Consider the following 22,443-nt stretch of genomic DNA (forward strand, 5'->3'; position numbering starts at 1 on the left):
AGAGAGAAATACGTATTCCTTACTCCTTGGGTTTCCAAAGAGAGGCAATTTCCTGAAAAGAAAAAGTAGTAAGAAGTTCTTAATTTTTGTCCCAAGGGGAGGCCTATGTAATGGGTGAGTAGATGAAAGAACTGAGCTCAGACTGTATAAAGCCAGCTGGGCCTCCAGAAGCTGCCTTCTCTGCTTTTCCCCATGGTGAGCCTGCTGCAGGAAACACTGTCCTTGCCTAGCTGTGCCAGTGGCCAGGAGAGTCTTTCAAATTCTGGGGTTCAGTCTTAGAAAGTCCACATGGCTACACTCCTAAGTTATTATCTTCCAATCCAGACTTTATCAGAAATAGCACTAACATTTTTTATCTGATAATTGTGCTTATCTCTCAGTTGATTCCAAACTCAGACAAAAAGGGGGGGATTATTGGCTCCTAAAAAACCAACAAAGACTAGGAAAGACGCTGTTCCCTGCAGCAGAGGCCCAGAAACTAGGACAAATTAGAAAGAATCCTTTTTTTTTTTTTTTTTTTTTTTTTTGTGAGAGAGAGAGGGTCTTGCTATCTTGCCCAGGCTAAAGTTCAGTGGCTATTCACAGGTGCAGTCATAGGCCACTGCGGCTTCAATCTCCTCTGGGCTCACACAATCCTCCCGCTTCAGCTTCCTGAGAAGCTTGGACAATGGGTGCGCAACACCACACCCAGCTTGAAAGAACCCTTTTTAACAAGAGAAGTCAGGAGTGTTTCACAGGATTTGTTAAAGAACAGGGGCATAAAGCGACTGAAATGAGGGTTGAAACAGCACTAGCCATGACCCTTCTCTTCCTTCCCAATTTAGATCAGCTTCACTTGTCTTTTACCTGTTAGGATTTAAAATTTCATTCAAGAACAGAGTACTGTGTCTAAAAATAGTTTGAAAATCTCTGATTTAGATCATCTTTTTGGTACCCTCTGGCCTAAAGGATCTTTGCACTTACATAAGAAATCCAAAATTTTATTTTTGCAAAGTTTTGCCAATGACAGTGGTCTATAACAAAAGTAGACCAATATTGGGATGTACAGAGAAGCCTAATGGTCAGCTTCTAAATTAGTTAAAGCTTCTTCGGGGCAAAGAAGAGATGCATCCAGGCTATCTTAGGGGGTAGAGTGATGGTGCTCAACCCTTTTTTTTAATTCTTTAAATTTTATTTTTAATCTCTTTATTTATTTTGAGACCGGGTTATAAGACTTGCTCATTTTTGTATTTTTAGTAGAGACAGGGTTTCACCATGTTGGCCAGGCTGGTCTCAAACTCCTGGCCTCAAGTCATCCAACCACCTCGGCCTCCCAAAGTGCTGGGATTACAGGCATGAGCCACTGCGCCCGGCCATGCATGTTTCTGTGCTGGGCAGAGCGTGAATGGCTCACCTGAAGCGATGAAATGTGACTACCAATGTCCCTTGCCAGAGATAGAGTTGAGAGTGTGCCATGTCTGAAAGGCAGAAAGGGGCACGTTGCATTGAAGGAGCTGAGAGAAGATGGTGAGGAGGTTAGTACACTACTTTAAGGGGTGTATTAGTTTCCTAGGCTGCTGTAGCAAATTACCACAAACTTGATGATGTAAAACAATAGAAATTGTTCTACAGTTCTGGAGTTCTCCAGTTCTGGAGGCCAGAAGTCTGAGCTCAAGGTGTCAGCAAGACCACACGTCCTCCAAAGGCTCGAGGGAAGAGTCTGTGCCTTGCCTCTTCCAACTTCTAGTGGCCCCGGGTGTTGTTTGGCTTGCTTGGCTTGTGGCCACATCACTCCAATCTCTGCCTCCTTGGTCACATCACCTTTTCCTCTCTACGTGCCTGTGTTTTCTCCTCTTCTGTCAAATCTCTGGTAGGAAACTTGTCATTGGACTCAGGGCCCTCCCGGATAATCCAGGATGACCTATTCATCTCAAAATCCTTACCTGAATGACGTCTGCAAAGACCTTTTGTTTTCCAAATAAGGTCACATTCATAGGTTCTGGGAATTAGGACATGTATATGTCTTTTTTTTTTTTTTTTTTTTTTTTTTTTTTTTTTTTTTTTTTGACAGAACCTCGCTCTTTCACCCAGGCTGGAGAGCAGTGGCACCATCACAGCTCACTGCAGTCTTGACCTCCTGGGCTGAAGCAATCTCCCACCTCAGCCTCCTGAGCAGCTGGGACCACAGATGCGCACCACTAAGCCTGGCTAACTTTTTGTATTTCTTATAGAGCTGAGGTTTCGCCATATTGCTCAGGCTGCTCTTGAACTCCTGAGCTCAAGTGATCTGCCCTCTTCTTTAAAGTGATGGGATTACAGGCATGAGCCACTGTGCCCAGCCTGTATATTATTTTGGTCCTCCATTCAACACACTAGAGAGGGTTTATCAGAATCTGAGTAGTAGGGTAGTAGGTACATAGGAAATAGTCTTTTTTTTTTTTGAAATGGAGTCTCGCAGTGTCACCCAGGCTGGTGTGCAGTGACAGGATCTCAGCTCACCCAACCTCTGCCTCCCAGATTCAAACAATTCTCCTGCCTCAGCCTCCCAAGTAGCTAGGATTATAGGCACCTGCCACCACGCCCAGCTAATATTTGTATTTTTAGTAGAGACGGTGTTTCACTATGTTGGCCAGGCTTGTCTCAAACTCCTGACTCCATGGTCTTCCCGCCTTGGCTTCCCAAAGTGCTGGGATTACAGGCGTGAGCCACCGCTCCCGGCCCTTAATTTTTTTAAAACAAAATCCACCTGCTTCCCTGAACTAGAGTCTTGCTTTGTATCTGGTGAAGAACTCTGATGACCCTTTCTATGGTGGGTAGGTCCGACTCACTGCAAGGCTTTTGTTTCACTGAGTATAGAGGTTTGGGACCAGAGAGCTAAACTGACCAAGACATCAGATGGAGAGGCCACATGAGGGAAGGATTTGGAGAAGAAAGGGAGGGAGCCAGTTGATAGCTAAAAGGAATTTAGGTTGTAAAATGTATTCATGTCTTCAACAAATATTTATCTCACAAAGCTCTCTCATGCCAAACTTTCTGCTAGGTGTTGAGGCTGTGATGATGAATGGGACAGACACAGCACCTGCCCTCAAGCGTGGGAAGTCCCTTTCCCTGTGATGTCCAATGTCAACGCTCTCCACCCTCTCCCCAAAAATCTTCAGCAAAGCACACATTGCTTGCAAATGCTCGGTAGACGAGCTAGAGTGAGGAGACACAAGGAAATACTGTCTTGTCCTGGGATGGAAGAAAGCAAAGCCAGAGGCTCCTCACAGGAGGCCCAACATGTGGCTTGCATGCTCTAGTGGGCCAGGTAGGGCTCCTTAGGCAGCCAACATCCATGTCCTCCTTCTTATGGCAAGAGAACTTTGATTTGCTTTTGGAAAATTTCCTCTCTCCCGTTGAGGGTAGCCATAATGGGACTGTCAGTCAAATGTTTTTCCCTGAATTCCTAGCCACAGGAGAGGCACCAGGTCCAAGCTGGGTCAGTGAGCCTTGGGAGTCAAATCCTAAAAGGGAGAGATACAAGAATAGAATCAAAGATGAAGCTGGTTTAGCCCAGCAAGAGATGTGATGAGATCAATGCCTATTGCCTGGCTCCCTGGTCCCCCATCCATGTGAGGGTTCTCAGCAGGCCCTTAGAATCTGTGCGCTATTTTATATCCTTCCAATAAATTATCTTTGGCTTCACTTAGCGAGGGTCCTTTTTGGGTACCTGCAGTCAGAAAACCCTACCTGATGCCTGTGATCCTGAAAAGTTCCAATCCCTCCTCCCCAGTGAGGGGTCTGGGCACCTCCAAGAGAAAACTGGCTTAGAGCAGATGAGGGCCTGGCTGTAGAGACAGAGGTATCTTATTACATCCTTAGAGCCTACTTCTACATTAAGACACTAATGATCAAAATCCAAAGGCTCCCTTAGCTAACAGTGACTGCCCTTAACCAACAAGGACACTTAGAAGATCAGTGCCAGCCCTCAGGAAAAGGCCAACAACTGACAGAGAGAAACGAGAGATCAGATTCATCTGGGTCAGGTTAAGGCTTTAAATGACACACTGAGCTCATTTCCTAAGCAATCCTGACGCCTAGCACCTAGATTTAATTCTGCACTCCTTGTGGGTCTCTCTGGCCATGATGACATGGCAGGGGTTTCTCCTTCTCTCTAAATACATGTGAATTTGTGCAAGCCACTGGGGAATTCCTCGGGGGAGAGAAAGCTAAATTTACATCTTCAATTAATCTTTCCAAGTGTTCTTGCCTGCCTTCACTCTGTACCAAGTCTCCTTTTGCCCAAATCACCCCAGTACTCGTATCCATTAGCAGATTACACACTGTTGATAGAAGCTGCTTTGCTGCTCATTTTTTTTAAGTATTTTAATTTTGAGTCCGTTCTTCCCATTGTCTCTAACCTGTTCTGATATCCTGTTTCAGGGGATTATGATTCCCTTAGATGAACAACAAAAAAATCATTCGATGCTCCTGGGAGACTTGCCCATTATTAGCTCTCTCCCTAAGCAGGACAAATTCCTACGCAGGCCAAACTTCAGTTCAGTGCAAGAAACACTTAAGCACCTGTATGTGGCAGGCCTGTGCTATGCACTGGGAAACAGCTGTAAATAAGATGCAGTCCCTGTCCTGAGGATGGTTACAAACCATGGGAGGGATATTAAGCAAATGATCACAGGTGGGACAAGTGTCAAAGGCAGAGATCAGGGTGGCCAGTGGCTATGTGAGGAGACATTTCACCTTGCCTGCAGGTCTAATAGCCCTCTCCTTGATGAAATGACATTTAAACTGGGCCCTAAAGGCTGGTGATACAATCAAGAGAATTGCTTCTTCCTCACTGGGGCCTCCTGCAAAGCTGTTCTCATTTCAGGAAGACATCATATTTTAAAAGTTCATTTTCATTCAAGTTGATGGATTTGGAGCTCATGTTTTTTCCACAGAAATATACTTGCGAATAGTGGCTAGGTTTCCAGGTTAGGATGCCAGCACCTAATTATCTACAATGGCTGCAGCACCAACAGCCAGAAATAGCATTTTACCCAGCTTGTGTGTGAAACACAGATCCAAGCCCTGGTCGCCAATGGAAACCCCTTCAAGAAAACCCTCCTCTTCCTCACTGAGTGCCAGTAATTCTCAGTCAGGGAGGTCCCTCCGATCCAGTCCCCAATCCCACTGCCTTGGTTTAAACCAACTCTTCCCTTAAACCTGCACCACAGCAACCAATACAAAATGTGGTCATCTTACCTCGTTTCTCCTCTTCCCAGCCTTCTCCTTCTACTCCCCAGAGGCAGCCAGCTACTGTTTTTGTTTTTTGTTTTGAGAGGAAGTTTCACTCTCGTCACCCAGGCTAAAGTGCAGTGGTGCAATCTCGGCTCACTGCAACCTCCATCTTCCAGGTTCAAGCAATTTTCCTGCCTCAGCCTCCCGAGTAGCTGGGATTACAGGCATCCGCCATCAGACCCGGCTAAATTTTTGTGTTTTTAGTAGAGACAGGGTTTCGCCATGTTGGCCAGGCTGGTCTCAAACTCCTGACCTCAGGTGATCCACCTGCCTCGGCCTCCCAAAGTGCTGGAATTACAGGTGTGAGCCACCACACCTGGCTGCCAGCTACTTTTTTCTTTCTTTCTTTTTTTTTTTTTTTTTTTTTTTTGAGACAGAGTCTCACTCTGTCACCCAGGCTGGAGTGCAGTGGCGCTATCTCGGCTCACTGCAAGCTCCGCCTCCTGGGTTCACGCCATCCTCCTGCCTCAGCCTCCCAAGTAGCTGGGACTACAGGCGCCCACCACCATGCCCAGCTAATTTTTTTTTTTTTTTTTTTTTGTATTTTTAGTAGAGATGGGTTTCACCATGTTAGCCAGGTTGGTCTCGACCTCCTGACCTCATGATCTGCCCACCTCAGCCTCCCAACGTGCTGGGATTACAGGCATGAGCCACCGCACCTGGCCTGCCAGCTACTTTTTAAAGACCAAACATGAAGGCCTTTCAATGTTCCCCACTGCCCACAGGTTGAAGTTCAAGCAATCACACAAAACAGTTTTCCTGATACAAGCCCCGATCTATCTTTCTAGCCCCTTTCCCTGCCACTCCCTACCTGTATTCTACAGGTCCAGGCACACAGTTCTGTGTTCCCCAAAGTTCCTGCTCTGGCTGCTGCTGTTTCTAAACAGCTAGAATGAGTGACTTCCCCCATCTTGACCAGAACTCTCCATCAATCTTTCAAGACCTAGCCTCTCATCCAAGAAATTTACTTCCTTTTATTCTGGTAGTTTGGTGAATTGTATTATAATGACTTGTTTGCTTATTCAACAAACATGAGTCTGTACAATGGGCCAAGCTGACTGCCTCAGTAAAAACGACACATCGTGAAGACAGAGACACTGTCCATTTGCACCTGCTTTGGCTTCCTTCACTGAAAAGCTGCAACAGAGGTCTTTCTACTCAGAGTTGGGTTCATATCCTGTCTTTGGCAACTTCTAGCTTATTTGTTTTGTTGTTGTTCTTTCTTTTTTTTTTTTTTTTTTGATACGGAGTTTTGCTCTTGTTGCCCAGACTGGAGTGCAATGGCACAATCTCAGCTCACCGCAACCTCTACCTCTTGGGTTCAAGTCATCCTCCTGCCTCAGCCTCCCGAGTAGCTGGGATTACAGGTAAATGCCACCACGCACAGCTAATTTTTGTATTTTTAGTAGAGATGGGGTTTCTCCATGTTGGTCAGGCTGGTCTCAAACTCCCAACCTCAGGAGGTCCACCCACCTTAGCCTCCCAAACAGCTGGGATTACAGACGTGAGCCACCACACCTGGCTGCTGCCTGATTTTAATCAAGAGATTTGAAGCTTAAGTTTCCTTATCTGGAAAACGGGGATAATACTATTTCACAAGTTTGTTTAAACACAAGTTCCCAAATCCAAGTGAACATCAGAATCACCAGGAACTTCAAAAATACGTAGAATGGGAATGAGCCAAGATAACTGCGTTTTTTTAAAAAATCTCAAGTTCAATGCTTGTGTATAGCCAGATTTTAAAAACCGTAAATTGGAGGCTTTTTCACAAAGTACCTGGCACATTAATGCTCAGTGCCCAGGTGTGCCCTGAACATGGGGTTCCTACTGGAACAAGCAGAGTTGATGTGAGATAAGGGGACCATATAGGAAGGAGCCTAGGCTTAAACCACACATATAAATCATGGGAAAGGCTGGGCATCATGGCTCAGGCCTATAATCCCAGCACTTTGGGAGGCCGAGGCAGGTGGCTTGCCTGAGCTCAGGAGTTTGAGACCAGCCTGAGCAACATGGTGAAACTCCATCTCGACCAAAAACACAAAAAATTAGCCGAGTGTGGTGGCACACAGCTGTGGCCCCAGCTACTCAGCAGGCTGAGGTGGGAGGATCATTTGAACCTGGGAGGCGGAGGTTGCAGCGAGCTGAGATCATGCCCTGCACTCCAAGCTGGGTGACAGAGTGAGATCCCGTCTCAAAAAAGAAAGAAATGAGAGAGAGAGAGAGGGAGAGAAGCAGGGAGGGAGGGGGAGGGAGGGACAGGGAGAGAAAGCAGGGAGGGAGGGAAGGGTAGGAAGGACTGAAGAAAGAAGTAAACACAGGACGTGGTATTCCTGGCCAATTTTGATCACCAGTCACTCAGGAAGGCGAACAAGTGAACTGCCAATAAACCCATTTGCTCAGCCCAGCCTTCTAAGACACAAACGGTGTAAAGTCCAGAAAGGAGTAACTTCTTCCAAAGGTTAGTTATTCAGAGTGTTAAGTTACTGCTGAAAGTGTAAGAGGGGCAGGGACCTCAGAAACAGTTGGCAATAAACGAAGATGTTGGCAACTGCAACATTGCCTATTATTAGATGAGTGTCATTCAAAAGATAGCTTAGAACACAGTGACACTGGCAATGTGTCCTTCTAAATAAGCAGGATCTTTTTCTATTGCTTCAGTATTTGCCCAGTAATAGAAGAGGGACATACATACAGCCTGATTCCTGTCACCTCACCTTGTGATGAGTGAAGTTGGCCTGCCGAAGGCCCAAGATACAGACTGGGAGTTCACCTTCGGGAGAAAAAAAAAAAAAAAGGGTCAGGAATGTCATGGCACCTGCTGTCTAGTCTGTGTGTGCCTTATGAGGAAATGGGATTAATCTAATTTTATAAAGTTCCAGGGCTCAGGTCCCTAAGTAGAAGCTATAAAAATGCCATAAAGCATGCTACAAGCAGATATGACTCCTCACTCAAAGTTAGGAAGCATCCTCCTTCATTAAAATGAAAACCCAGGAATTCTGCATCCAGAAATTAATCCAGCAAAAAATACTGGGTACTTCCTAAATGCTCTTCAAGAGATGACTGGTTACACAAATTATGTGGTATCTAACAGACAGCAGAGCACGGACATGGAAACTTAACACAGACAACCTTCAAGTTGCACATTTTAATTTACAATTTTTACCAATAAAAAGAATTAGTTTACAAAAAAGGAAGTCCTTTATACAAAATAAGGATTTTTTTTTCCATTTGTAAAGAGAATCCACTGTCATGTTTTGCCTTGCCAAGTCAAAACTCAAATAGCTTGTTTCAGTAAAATTATTCCAGAAAGATAATCCAGACAAAATCAGGAACGTCATCAGCTTCCTGACCATGTTGAAGAGGAATAACTTCATGAACATTTTGCCCTGAACTGAAGAGTTCTAAATACTTGTAAACCTTTAGGAAAAAACTGACTGCTGGCAGGCAGCTGACTGGTAAGATGGTACACCGGAGACTCCGGGTCACCCACCGTCAGAATATTCTTATACATACAATGAGTCTCCACGCCTGTACAATGAGTGTACATGCAACATAATTGGAATAATGGCCTCTAAAATTTTACAAGTAAACTTTATTGTGGCCACAGATCAACAACAAAACATACGACAGTTAAGGTTCAAACTCTCCCCACCTATTTTATCATATAAATTAAATATGGAGAGGTACACACAAACTCTATTCAAAATGAGAAGCTGTTTGCCAACTCTCATTTCCTAGGGTAACACACATCACACTGCTTAAGGGCAGGGGAAAGAACAGGCATACTGTTAGAGCACAATGTTTCCTGAAAAGAAACTGATCAAAACGTTTGAAGCCTTTTTAGTTGCCTCAAAGTATGACGGCCACTCAATACTGCTCCTAACAGTCTGCTTTCAGAAAACGTCATAAAATAAAATAACTGTGTGAAAAGCCACGGCCTTCAAAAAACTTTATTTGGTTATGAGCCAAGCTCTGATAGGAAAAGCCCACCTACGAAAAAAAAGTTGTGGGTATTTAAGCTGGTCTGATTCACAGAGCTTGTACATTCATGACTCAAAATAACAGACCCTCAAACCCAAATGATTCTAAAGCCATTTCAACCTTAAATCATGTTATTCCCTTAGATGTGCTTATATTAACTTTAAAAAATTATCTCCGTGCAGAGAGGAGCTGCACCTTCCTCACAATTAACTGAAACATGACCAAAAAATGGGGGATAGGCAAAAACATGACATTTAAAGAGCGTATGAGGGTCTCCTCCTCTACTCAATGAACACATATCCAGAATGAGAATGAAATGGAACCAATGCCCTGGAGCCTCTCAAAGAGAGCATCTCCCTGTAGCCGACATGAGCTGGATCCTCCTAACACAAAGCAACCCAACTCCTCGGGGTACACAAAGCCAGTATGCCCTACATATGAAACGCAAAGGGGTTGCATCCCCCATGGTTGAAACCTAACCCCTGCGTTAGACGCAACTCCACTACAGTCTTGATCACTTAACTCAGGAAAAAAACACCCAGCAACAACCCTCATATCTCATTGATATCATCTGTGGCCCTCACTGACTCAGTGGTACTTTTTCATAAAAACATCTGAAGAGGTGGCAAATGGTTACAACGGATGTCAGGTCGAAGCAATTCCAAAAGCTGAGAAAGCGCTTCATCCGCTGCTTCAGTCTTCTCCCCCTATTGCTACAGTTCTGCCACCAAAAGGGGAAGACTGCGTGAATATGATTGTTGTGATCAAGCCTTGGCAAAAGTCAATAAATAAGAGAGCCCGTCAAGGGCAGAACAATTTTATGGGCAACCTCTTCTAGTTGCAAATGTGGGGGCTAGGAAAAGTGGGAGGGAGGCATGTGTGCAAGAAAGAGATAAGGGTCCTTTTGAGAAGCGTTTGGTGACCCAGCCCCAGCTCCCCAGCTCAATGCCAGCAGACTAGGACCCGCTAAAACCCATTATTCAGACAGGGGAGAAGAGAAGACACCAAAAAATGTAGTCAGTTTTGCAATTTGCACAGTTGGTATTTGTTCTTCACAGCAGTAAGGACTTGAATGAGAATCGGGGAACTTGTGGAACACTTGTATTTGTCTTCAGGATTTAAAAAACTTTGTCTTGTACTGAAAGACTACATTCAGTGTGGGTCAGGTCCAACAGTGTTAGCTAGAACGCAGTTGTTAAGCGCACCCAGCACTGGGAGAAAATGTGGCTTGAGAGGAGCGGCTGCCCGAGGCCGCCCCTTCACTGGTCTCCAAGTCGAAAGCCCTGGCCCCAGTTGTGTCTCCCGCCTCCGCCATTCTGATCAGCAGCTCGCCTCATGCTAGCAGGGGGCACACCAAATCCTGATACTCCTCCTCTCCTACTGGGCAGCCAGCGGTACCTGGTGCAGAAAGATGGGACACAAAGGGAGAGAAGAGAACAAAGTCACTTTCACATAGTTATCTGACCTCCCAGAACACCTCCCTCTCCTGCTGTTCCCATGGCACTTGTCATGTTGAAGGCGGTGAGGGACAATGTCTTAAATATTTAACTTTGTGTTTTCAGTACTCAGCTCCATGACCTGACCACAGAAGGCATTCGTTTTTCATGTTTCTTAAATGTATTCAGATTTCAGCTAAATTCACACTCTGAATGTTTTTTTCTCCGCTTATAAAAGTAATCCATGCAGAACAGTATGGAAACAAAAATATTACACCCACAAGCCCAGCAACCAAAGAATGACTGATAGCATCTTGGTATATCCAAATATGGCTCAAACTGGATCAAAGGATACAAAATACATTCACTTTCAAAGGCCAAATCCACAGCCTGCGTGTTTGAGCCTTGCACAGCATTTCCAAAAGGCCCTCAGCTGAGCCCATCAAAGGAGATAGGGGAAGAAGGCTTTCTATGTTGGAAGTATGGGCATGTTTTAAAATTTATTCAGAATCTGCCTTCCAGGTACATTCTTCCCTTCTCACGGATGGTGGGAGAGCTGGGGCCCCAGAAGGTTACATGATTTCCCACCTTAAAATTAATAAACTAAGAGTTCACAGAACAGCTAAGAGAATTTAAACCCAAGCCTACACTCTCAATAGTGTTTTCCAACTGTTTCCCATCCTTGACTCTTTTATTAGTGAACTGAGAATGTGTTTAAACCTATTCCACTTAGCAGATCCTAATGTTTAAAATTTTGCTTGAAGGCAGAGAGGATGATCTGACACCTCTGCTTAAACCCTTCTTGGCAGCAAGAGTAAGTCATGACAAGTGACTTGTCCACAGCAGAAACCTGAAGAGGACAGGCTTTATACTTGACCTTATACAAGAGCAGCTACTCTGTGAACTTACTCAGCGAGCATTACCTTACACCAGGTGCTGCCTGCTTATAAATTGATTTGATCTTCACAACAACCCCATGAGGTAGGCATTACTATTACTCCTGTTTTATAAACAAGAAAATTGAGCCAACACTGAGTGAAGCGCTTCAAAAGTGACAGGATTCCAACCCAGTGAGCCTGGCTCCAGAGCCTGCACCCTGCACTACTTGTTATACTACATGCCTCCTGCCTGGGAAGGAACAGCAGTCAGTGACCGGAGTCTGTTTACATAATACTCGATACCTTCATGCCTCTTCCCAAAACAGACAACAACTCGCTTTTTTATTTATTTATTTATTTATTTATTTATTTAGAGACGGAGTCTGTTTACATAATACTCGATACCTTCATGCCTCTTCCCAAAACAGACAACTCGCTTGCTTATTTATTTATTTATTTATTTATTTATTTATTTATTTATTTAGACACGGAGTCTCACTCTGTTGCCAGGCTGGAGTCAGTAGCACGGTTTCAGCTCACTGTAACCTCCACGTCCCGGGTTCAAGCGATTCTCCTGCCTCAGCCTCCCGAGTAGCTGGGATTACGGGCGCCCACCACCATGCCCAGCTAAGTTTTGTATTTTTAGTAGAGCCAGCATTTCACCATGTTGGCCAGGATGGTCTTGATCTCCTGATCTCATGATCCACCCGTTGACCTCCCAAAATGCTGGGATTACTGGCGTAAGCAACCACGCCCAGCCAACAACCCCTTTTAAACACAAAATTTAATGTGTACAGAGAAGATACAAGTACTCTAAATGGAATGGAAAATGGTGATACAAATGTATCAGCATTCCATTTAGAAAAATAGTTATACCTTCTTATACTCACCTCCTCCATTTTAAACAAATACAGCTTTACCATTAAATCAAAATGTATTTTCCAAGTGCTGGTTTCTCAACATCCATGCGTTCTGGTACAATAATATTCCTCCAAAGTACATAATAAAATAGAACACTTACAGAAGGCAATGCTAGGGCTGTCTTGCTTTGCTACTCACTCTAAGACAATATGGAAGCCATCTCCACTGCTTAAGTAGATAGTGAAATTAAATGCAAATAATTAGTATAAAAAGATACCCAATTATACATAATCAACAAAAATTTATGGTAATTTCAAAGCAGTTACTGCTTTTGCAAGGAGCTATATTTTGTCATCTGATCTTTATGCAAAATTTAGCAGAAGGACTTCCACCAACAGAGAAAGTTCAAGTGGAAGGCAGGCTCCAGCACTCTGCTGATTTTGCCACTAGAATCTTGTATCCTGTGTTGCCCACAACTGAGAAGTAGCTACAAGCCGTTAAGTTAGAATATGGCCATTTAAAGTAAAGTAACTGTTGGCTGCCCCCCAAAAGCACCAAGCTTTTTTTAATTGATGCATCTGCCATCCTACTTGATAAACCTAGATCAGAAAGCCAAACCTGCTGTTATTATGTCCTTTGATAATTAGAAACCAGATTGGTCATTTGTTTTTTTAGCCTGAAGGCAATTCAAGGCTCAGAAGAGAAACAAGTTTCCTTTTATTCTCTTAAAGAAAAACACACACACCACAACCACCAATATGGTATAGCTCTGTAAACTACAGTTCACAATTTGAAAAGTCTTTGAAAAACATACCCCTACCCTATAAAAGGAGGCGGAGAAAGACGAGGCCTGCTCAAGTTTTACTGCCCTCACTGATCCCTTAGAAGAATGACAGAACTGCAAAACATTAAACTTAGCAAGATGTGAAAGGGTTTGGTTTGTTTGTTTTTTCAAAGCTTTTAAATGCAAGCTATTACTGCATATCCCTGATATGAGATTAGGCGTGATTGTCAGGCAGGCTGTGACACCCAGATGGTGATTTAACTGGTCCCTTCTTCGACAGCCTTTTTGCCTCACTGACAGAATGGTCACATGACTATTACATGCTTCTGTGTGTGTGCGCATCTCCTCTCAGCTCATCAAAATCCTGCTCTCCTACCCCCACCTTCAGGAATATGGCAGCTAGCTTTACTTACGGAGAACCCACTATGTGCTTCCCAACGGTGTATCTTACTTCATGCAGTCTTGTGAGACAGTGGTTTCCCCCACAATTTACAGACTTGCAGACTGAAACTTGGAGGCTTGATTAAGTAACTTTCCCAGTATAAAAACTACTATCTGAGGGGACTGAGATTCAAACCCACGTTTGTCTCAAAAACCAAAGCTGTTGCCTTAGCATCCTACTTCAATACACCCTAAAAGCAGACAAAGAGCACAAACTCCCAGGGGGTTGGGACCATACAAACCTCAAGTCTCTCCTTTTAACTCTGAACAGTCCTGTAAAATGGCTACTCCATAGCATTTAATATAAAAATGCTTAAAATTGCTGACTAACAAGCTAACTTACCCTTCCTTGGGCAAAATCAAGGGTAAAAAACTGATGGGCCAAGAAAAGACACCCCACTATCGTGTGACTCTGCCCATTCCCCAGCCCACTGCTTCGCACTCTGGAGCTGCATCGGGTCCCTCAGCAGGGTCGGTGGGCTGAGAGGCCTCCTGTAATGCTGGAACCTAGCTGTCAGTGGTCCCTGGCTAAAAGAGTAACAAGAAGGCAACGGAGCCGAGGCTTTAATCCCTGACTTCCTGTGACTATGTGACGAGGGTAAGTCATTTGTTGCCTTAGGTTACTCCATCAGATGGGGCATGGGGGTAAATCATACTCCTCATGGAGCTCTTATTAGGATGCATTAAGAACACAGGCACTAAAATGTTAGATGAGACAGGACAATAACACTTACAAAAACTGAGGTGTGGATAGAAAATTTCTTCCTCCCAAGTCCATTGGGTATCTGAACATTAGGAAAAAATAAAGATGTCCAACCAGATTTCCAATAAGCTCATTGATTACCCTGCAAAGAGAGCCAAATGAGTTTAAAGACATTCAAGCAATACAGTGAAACGAACCAAGTTTTAACTAATAGCATAAAGAAGAGAGCCTTCAAGGCAGACCATTTAGTCCCTGGGAGTCTGTGAGAGCTGACAATGAGCCCTTTTGTAGTCCGAGTGGCAAATGCATTCTGAGGGAGATGGGAAATCAGTCCTGCTGAACCAATGAGGCCCGCCACTCTTCAAGGCCAGCAGCCCCTCCGACATCTCTTTCAAGCACCAGCCCATCCTCAAAATATTGTTTTTGCTACTTCCTGCCTCAAGAGTTGGGGAAGTTGTAAAGCACGCTTCTGAATGCTTTCAGTCATGAATACTGTATTGATAAAATGTGGGCAAACATGAAGGCTACCAAGAGAGAAGCGTGGGAGTAAGGAAAAGAGGAACAATAAATGCCTGTTCCCCCTTTCCTGGAACTATTAAGCACTTCTCTCTTGCCTCTTGTACCCTTGAGTGTGAGACACCACAGAGATCACTTAGGAAAGCTGACTTGCACCCTGAAATCAACACTGACCTTCTTCAGTTTTCCCATGGCTTACATACAGGTCACCTCAAGAGTGTATAGATCTGCTGTTACTATTACGTATCCTGTTTGTCTTCACCTGCAACATGATTCCTGTCAGGGACAAATCAACACCTGCAACTACTTTAGACTTCGCCTTCCTGGGTGGAAGAGAAGCTTTACCAAGTTCAGAACATGCTTTGCTCTAAACAGTCCGCCCCATTCATTCACTTCTCCCCAACAATATGCAGAAGAAGTCAGGATCACACAGAGCAGATAAGTCAGATACATGAAGAACCAGCACTATAAAAATCGATTGAAATATTAAAAAGTAGTTTGTAGTATAAGAAATGGGAGTTCTGGCGGGGTGCAGTGGCTCATGCCTGCAATCCCAGCACTTTGGGAGGCTAAGGCGGGAGGATCATTTGAGGTCAGGAATTTGAGACCAGCCTGGGCAATATGGCGAAACCTCATCTCTACAAAAAATACAAAAATTAGCTGGGTGTGGTGGTGCACACCTGTAATCCCAGCTACTCGGGAGGCTGAGGTATGAGAATTGCTTGAACCTGGGAAGCAGAGGTTGCAGTGAGCCAAGATCGTGCCACTGAACTTCAACCTCAGTGACAGAGCGAGACCCCATCTCAAAAAATAATAATAATAAGTAAATAAATAAACAGAAAATATGAAGAAATGGGAGTTCTTAGAGAAGCTGCGTCTTGGTATCCTCCCTTTAAAATTCTGACTGGATAAGTTAAAGGTATTCCTATGTCTAGTTCTAATTCCTGACCAATAGACTAGATATTTGACCCTGGTTGGCCAAAAGTTCTGTATTATCAGCTAGGCACGGTGGCTCACGCCTGTAATTCCAGCACTTTGGGAGGCCAAGGCAGGCAGATCATTTGAGGTTAGGAGTTTGAGAACAGTCTGGCAAACACAGTGAAACCCTGTCTCTACTAAAAATGTCAAAAAAAAAAAAAAAAAAAAAATTAGCCGGGGGGGGGGGGGGGGGGCCTGAAACCCCGCCCACTCAGGAGGCGGGGGAAGGAGAATCGCTTGAACCATGAGGAAAAGGTTAAATTACCAAGAGCCCACCCCTTCCCACCCCACCCGGGCCAAAAAAGTGAAAATGCATCTCAAAAAAAAAAAAAAAAAAAGTTCTGTATTACCAAACCACTTGCAAAATTATATCCTATCTAAGAATCTGGATTTCTATGACTGATCAGCAGTCTCCAAGGCATTCTGGAAATGCCTTAAGAATATAAGACATAGTAATTTTATACATAGCTCTTAGAGGAGTCACCTCAGACAAAAATTAGGTCTCTGCTCAATCTGAATAGTGAATCCAGAAATACATATTTATTCCTATACACACATAGGGACATACTGTGTGTAACAGTTTTAAGTTAACAAAATCATAACCATTCAATGTTAAATGTGCTTAAAGCCCCGCAATCTAATCAATTCCACTGAAGTAAAATTATCCCATAAGTACAAGGTTCTAATGCATCAATGTTGAGATTCTTTAAAGTTGTATGAAGGTTAGAGAAAGATAAAAACTAATGGAAATCTCCCAAGGATTAGTTTCCAGTTAAATAAATCTAATATCACTTACGAGCCTCCGATGATATAGTTGAATCCAAGGATAACCCAGGGTAAATAGCAGGCCTAGGATGGAATGAATATATGCAAATGTGAGTAGCCACACCTGACGAGGACACAGCTACTACAGGGACTAAAATGGGTAAGGATACACTGACAAGCGCTTTATATAAATCCTCTGGAAGGTCACTGCAAAATTTCTCAGATCAATCTAGCATTATTCCCACTATACTTAAACCTTCCTATCTAAAACTAGACTTACTTGTGTGTTTGTAACCGGAAGGACACAGTACTTTGCCCACAGGTCTGCTGCAATACAGGCCCTGCTGAATTGCTATTAACAAACAGCTTCAAAAAGCAGATGAGTGTCCTACAGATGCTACTAAAAGCAAGGCCCATGAGAGAATCACGCTAAGATTCCAGCCAACAAATTGTTACAAATAAAATAAACATACCCCATCTTTTTAGGTTCTTCTTTTACATATCTTGCAAAATTATTCTGAATTTTTATCTCACCACACATTGATATCTTAAACTAATACTCTCCCAAATAAGAAAGCTCTTCAGATGAACATTTGAGCCTCTTACCAAATCCAAGACATCATACCAAGAGCTAAAGGAGTTGCAAGAAACTTCACAAACTAGGAAAGAGAGGGTTATACTTAAATAACTTTACAGCTATATGTGGTAAATACTAAAGAGACACATAAAGTATTGAAAAAGCCCAAAGGTAAGACGAATTCTAGGCAGCAGACTCAGGAAATATGTTCAGTTCCAATTCAAATTAAGAATGGGTAGGATCTATACGAAAAAGAGAATCAAGATGTTACAGGTGGAAAATTGTGAAAGAATGTACAAAGAGGAGAAGTGTTTGGGGGCAAAAACAGTCTGTTTCAGCTACAGTATAAAGCAAAAAACAGGGAATGAGGGAGTGATAAGAACTGATTTGTAAAGGCAGGGTTTCACATGAGTTATCTCTCCTTCTCTCTAACACAGACACATAAGATCACTCAGGGACATATCCCTGAGGGGCCTGAGGTAGAGAGGGAGTGAAGAAACAAAGGCCAGCAACAGACTCCAGGTTGGCTAATTAAATAGAGCTGGGATTGAGGAGGGCAGAAAGGGGCTTGCCTGTGGTACACTGCTCTGCAGTGACCTCTTCTGGATGAGTCAGAAAGTACATCTCTGGACTGAAGAGAAATTTCTGCAAAGACAAATGAAAAGGACACTTTTCCAACCAAGGTAAAGTACCTTAAATCGTGTTCCAAACCAAAATGATACAATCATGTCTCTGTTCAGCTGGGCCCAGACATAAAGTACTGACATGATCAGAGGAATCATCAGCAACTGCAAAAGAAGTCGACATGTAAAAACCAAGCTCCGGAGGCACGTAAAAACTGTGTACATCTACTGTGCTTTTTACCCCTCCTCTTCACAACAATCCTCACCTGGGTAAAGGGAAACTCATCCGATCAGAATTATAAATTGATCCTATTATTTATCATACAATGAATACTACAAAATCCTATAATAAAATACAACAAAACTACATCATTTTAGATGGATTCTGAAATGTAAGAGTCAAGCTCTGTTATTTACAAAAAGCAACAAAGCATTACCATATAATCTCAATTTTTAAAAAACATCCATATACATGCCTAGAAAATACTAGACAACCATTACCGTCACATGCCTAGAAAATACTAGACAACCATTATTGTCAATGTTCAAACACCAAAAAGAGGCCAGAAATGAGCAAGGAAAGCAATGATTTAGATAACTCATGTAAGAGCTTCAAAGATTTAGCTGACTTAAGATCTTCAAAATAAAACAGCTGTAGGCCAGGCACAGTGGCTCACGCCTGTAATCCTAGCACTCTGGGAGGCCAAGGCAGGCAGATCATGAGGTCAGGAGTTCAAGACCAGCCTGACCAACATGGTGAAATCCCATCTCTACTAAAAATACAAAAATTAACCGAGCGTGGTGGCATGCATCTGTAATCCCAGCTACTTGGGAAGCTGAGGCAGGAGAATCGCTTGAATCCGGGAGGGAGAGGCTACAGTGAGCCGAGGTCGAGCCACTGCACTCCAGCCTGGGCAACAGAGCAAGACTCTGTCTCAAAAATAAACAAATAAATAAAACAGTTGTAATTCTATAATTTCAAAATACACATAATTAACCCCATAGTTAATGCAATTTCAACTTCTGACAAAGGCCACTAACAGTATATATATATATTTTTTTTTTTTTTTTTTAATTATACTTTAAGTTCTAGGGTACATGTGCACAACATGGTTTGTTACATATGTATACATGTGCCATGTTGGTGTGCTGTACCCATTAACTCGTCATTTACATTAGGTATACCTCCTAATGCTCTCCCTCCCCCATCCCTCCCCACAATAGGACCTGGTGTGTGATGTTCCCATTCCTGTGTCCAAGTGATCTCATCGTTCAATTCCCACCTATGAGTGAGAACATGCGGTGTTTGATTTTCCGTTCTTGTGATAGTTTGCTGAGAATGATGGTTTCCAGCTGCATCCATGTCCCTACAAAGGACACGAACTCATCCTTTTTTATGGCTGCATAGTATTCCATGGTGTATATGTGCCACATTTTCTTAATCCAGTCTGTCACTGATGGACAACTGGGTTGATTCCAAGTCTTTGCTATCGTGAATAGTGACGCAATAAACATACGTGTGCATGTGTCTTTATAGCAGCATGATTTATAATCCTTTGGGTATATACCCAGTAATGGGGTGGCTGGGTCAAATGGTATTTCTAGTTCTAGATCCTTGAGGAATCACCACACTGTTTTCCACAATGGTTGAACTAGTTTACAGTCCCACCAACAGTGTAAAAGTGTTCTTATTTCTCCACATCCTCTCCAGCACCTGTTGTTTCCTGATTTTTTTTAATGATTGCCATTCTAACTGGTGTGAGATGGTATCTCATTGTGGTTTTGATTTGCATTTCTCTGATGGCGAGTGATGATTTGCAACATATAAAAGGGCAAATAGATAGTTTAAAGGGACACTTACCTGCATATCCATTGTTAACCCAGTAATCTTGGTTTGTAAAGTTAAAGATCAGATATAAAAGCAGCATTCTGTACCTAGTCAAGACTGATATGTTTATTTTCCCCCCACTTAAAAGTTCACTTGGCCAGGTGTAATTTGGCTCATGCCTGTAATCTCTGTACTTTGGAAGGCCAAAATGGGAGGATTGCTTGAGGCCAGGAGTTCCAAACCAGCCTGGGCAACACAGCAAGACCCCATCTCTAATTTATATACATTTTATTTAAAAAAATTTTAAGTTAATTCCAGTGTTCTGAAGGAAAATACTTTTCTATAGTACAGATTGCTTAAAACGGTCCACAACACAAAGGTATCTAATCTTCATTATGCATATTTCATTCGACAATACCATGACAAGAACACAGTAGAAATCAACAGCTTCAGCCTGTGACTTAGTCTGGTCACCCGGCATTCTTTTTCTCTGCTATTGCATTTTAACGTCTCTCCTTCAAATAAAGGATAAAGATGCCTGTAGCCTTTGAAGGGAATAATCATTCTACTTACGTTCTCAGGGCTCTATAGCATGGTTAAAGTCCAAAATATTTTTTTCCTTCCCTTAAAGGAGGAGAAAGGGCATCCACAGTACCACATTTTCTGGTCCTTGGCCAAGTTTAAATGGAAGCTGAGCCCAAAGGCAATTTTGAGCTCACCAATTTTGCACAGGACCTGAGACATCAAGAGCTGCTGCTGCTCTCACCATCTGTACGAGTCCTGCAGTTGGAGGGCGGCTGACAACTGCTATTGATACAAAGCAGAGAAACGTACTGTGTCCCTTCCCAGAGCTGGGTACTTTATAGAGGGACTGAATTACTATGTAGGACCCCAGAGAAGGACAACAATGAAGTCAGAAAAGGATGCTGGTTGTAAATTAATTTTCTGATAAGGACCACAGATTTCAAAAGCTGTTTCATGGCACGGACTCTCTTTGTGCCTTAGTCAACAAGCTGTCACACATGAGAACACAAAGAACTGGGAACAAGAAGAGGGAACAGTCATAAAACTACTCAACCAAAGGTGGGAAAAAAATCCCATAAATGGTAAGACAATGCATAACTCAAGGGCTATATGATTTACTACAGCTTTTAAAAAAAAAAAAAAAAACTTTAATTATTCTTATTAACTGTAGTCAACCAAGATGCAAATATTGTAATTTGAAATGTTTATATAATATGGTCTATTTCCCCAAACCTGGAAAAAACTGGTTTTATTTCTGGCCCAAAATCACAGACTGAAGGATACCACGATGCAAATCCAGTTAAAGAGGAGCATGAATAAATAGTCTGCTGGCCTCCCATCAAAAGCTCCTGGAAACAAAAACAAGCCAAATGTCATGGTTCAGAATTTCAGAACAAAGTAACATCTACATAGAGAAACACTTCAAAAAGTTATAGAAAAAGCCAAAATGAGAACATTTTAAAAACCACTCATCTCTAGAAAAGTGAATCTTTTAAAATATCTAAACAACGTCCCCAATAAAGCCCTGAATCAAAGTTATCTGAGTAAGGTTAATCTATGCTCTCCTAACTGAATTCCAGTAAGTGACATGCTCTGACTACCACAGGCTAAAACAGACGCAGAGAAAGTACAGTCAATTCCACAGCTACTGAGCCCTGCATCCCAAAGACCAGTGAGGCCCCCCAAGCTCCTTCCCAGCCTGTCAGCCTTTCCTTCTTGGCTCTCACCGTGACCTGAAGGCCGCATTCACGATGACATGCTTGATCCCTGTCCTCCTCCACTAGACTGTAAGCTCTGTCGGAGGAGGAACCATGGCTGTTTTGTCTCCTGTTGTGTCTCCTCCAGCATGGCTATGCTGGGAGGTACTTACCATTACGATTAGAAACACAAACACACACACACAACCACCTGTACCACACTGGCCTTAGATACTGAAAAAGAAAGTCTCTGTCTTCCAGAGACTTACATTCTACCAGGGGAACACAATGTGGGGAAAAGAGGGAATCAAGCATCCCCACCTTTCCACAGCCTCTGACTCAGTCCTCATACTGCATCTGGAAGGGAGAATGGAAAGACCTATGACCTGCTTCTTACAGATGCGGAGTTAAAGTCACATGACCAAAGCCACAGCGCTTGTTAGAAGCAGAGTGACATCAAATTACTAGCACAGTGCTGCTGTCACTGCGCCATATGCCTTACTGGGCAGAATAATCAACAACGGCCTCTCTTATAAGCATGATTCCTAATGCCTTCAGTCAGAAGACTTTAAGAGAAGCAAAAAAAAAAAACACAGAAAACAGAAATGACTGTAAGATCACTCTAGCTTGAAAGTTCCTTTCCCTCCCCACTCCACACCCCTCACAGCTACGTGATATAGCTATAGACAATTTAAAAAAAGAAACCCAGCAAGTGTCAGTACGGCAGAAAGATATATCTAAAACAAAATAGGTTTCCAGCAAAAGTGTCATCTACTCTCCTTTATTTCTCCCTTGATACCTCAAAGCACACTTCAGCCACAGTGTTAAGCAGGCCTAATGCTAGAGGATCACAATGATGAATCAGAGCTGAAATTCTAACACAATTTCTGAATTTTAATAATAGCTGTGCTTCTTTTGATGTGGCTTTGGCTGTCTGATTCCTAAGGAGTCTTTAGACTGAGTACTTAAAATATTGTAATCATATAAATTACAGTACTATATTATCTGACACGCTTGCAACTCAGAATTTACAAATTAACTGGTTTCAAATTACAGTCTTCCAGTTCAAATCAGAAACCTCATAAATAAGTCAAC

General features: G+C 42.9%; 1 protein-coding gene across 2 annotated transcripts in view; it reads right to left on the reverse strand.

The window, feature by feature from the left end:
* Positions 1 to 8,386: 8,386 nt before the first annotated feature.
* DERL1 (derlin 1) overlaps positions 8,387 to 22,443 on the reverse strand; it is a 29,333-nt gene continuing 15,276 nt past the window's right edge. For both annotated transcript variants that reach the window (XM_023224566.2, XM_023224576.2), the window contains exons 3-8: positions 20,936 to 21,000; positions 19,661 to 19,687; positions 17,869 to 17,964; positions 16,631 to 16,683; positions 14,372 to 14,482; positions 8,387 to 10,635 (exon numbers count right to left, since the gene is read on the reverse strand). In XM_023224566.2, the coding sequence (XP_023080334.1) occupies positions 10,497 to 10,635; positions 14,372 to 14,482; positions 16,631 to 16,683; positions 17,869 to 17,964; positions 19,661 to 19,687; positions 20,936 to 21,000 (491 nt within the window). In that variant the 3' untranslated portion in view covers positions 8,387 to 10,496. The remainder of the gene's footprint in view (positions 10,636 to 14,371; positions 14,483 to 16,630; positions 16,684 to 17,868; positions 17,965 to 19,660; positions 19,688 to 20,935; positions 21,001 to 22,443) is intronic.

Source organism: Piliocolobus tephrosceles, chromosome 7, assembly GCF_002776525.5.
Source record: "Piliocolobus tephrosceles isolate RC106 chromosome 7, ASM277652v3, whole genome shotgun sequence".
Classification (NCBI taxonomy): Eukaryota; Metazoa; Chordata; class Mammalia; order Primates; family Cercopithecidae; genus Piliocolobus; species Piliocolobus tephrosceles.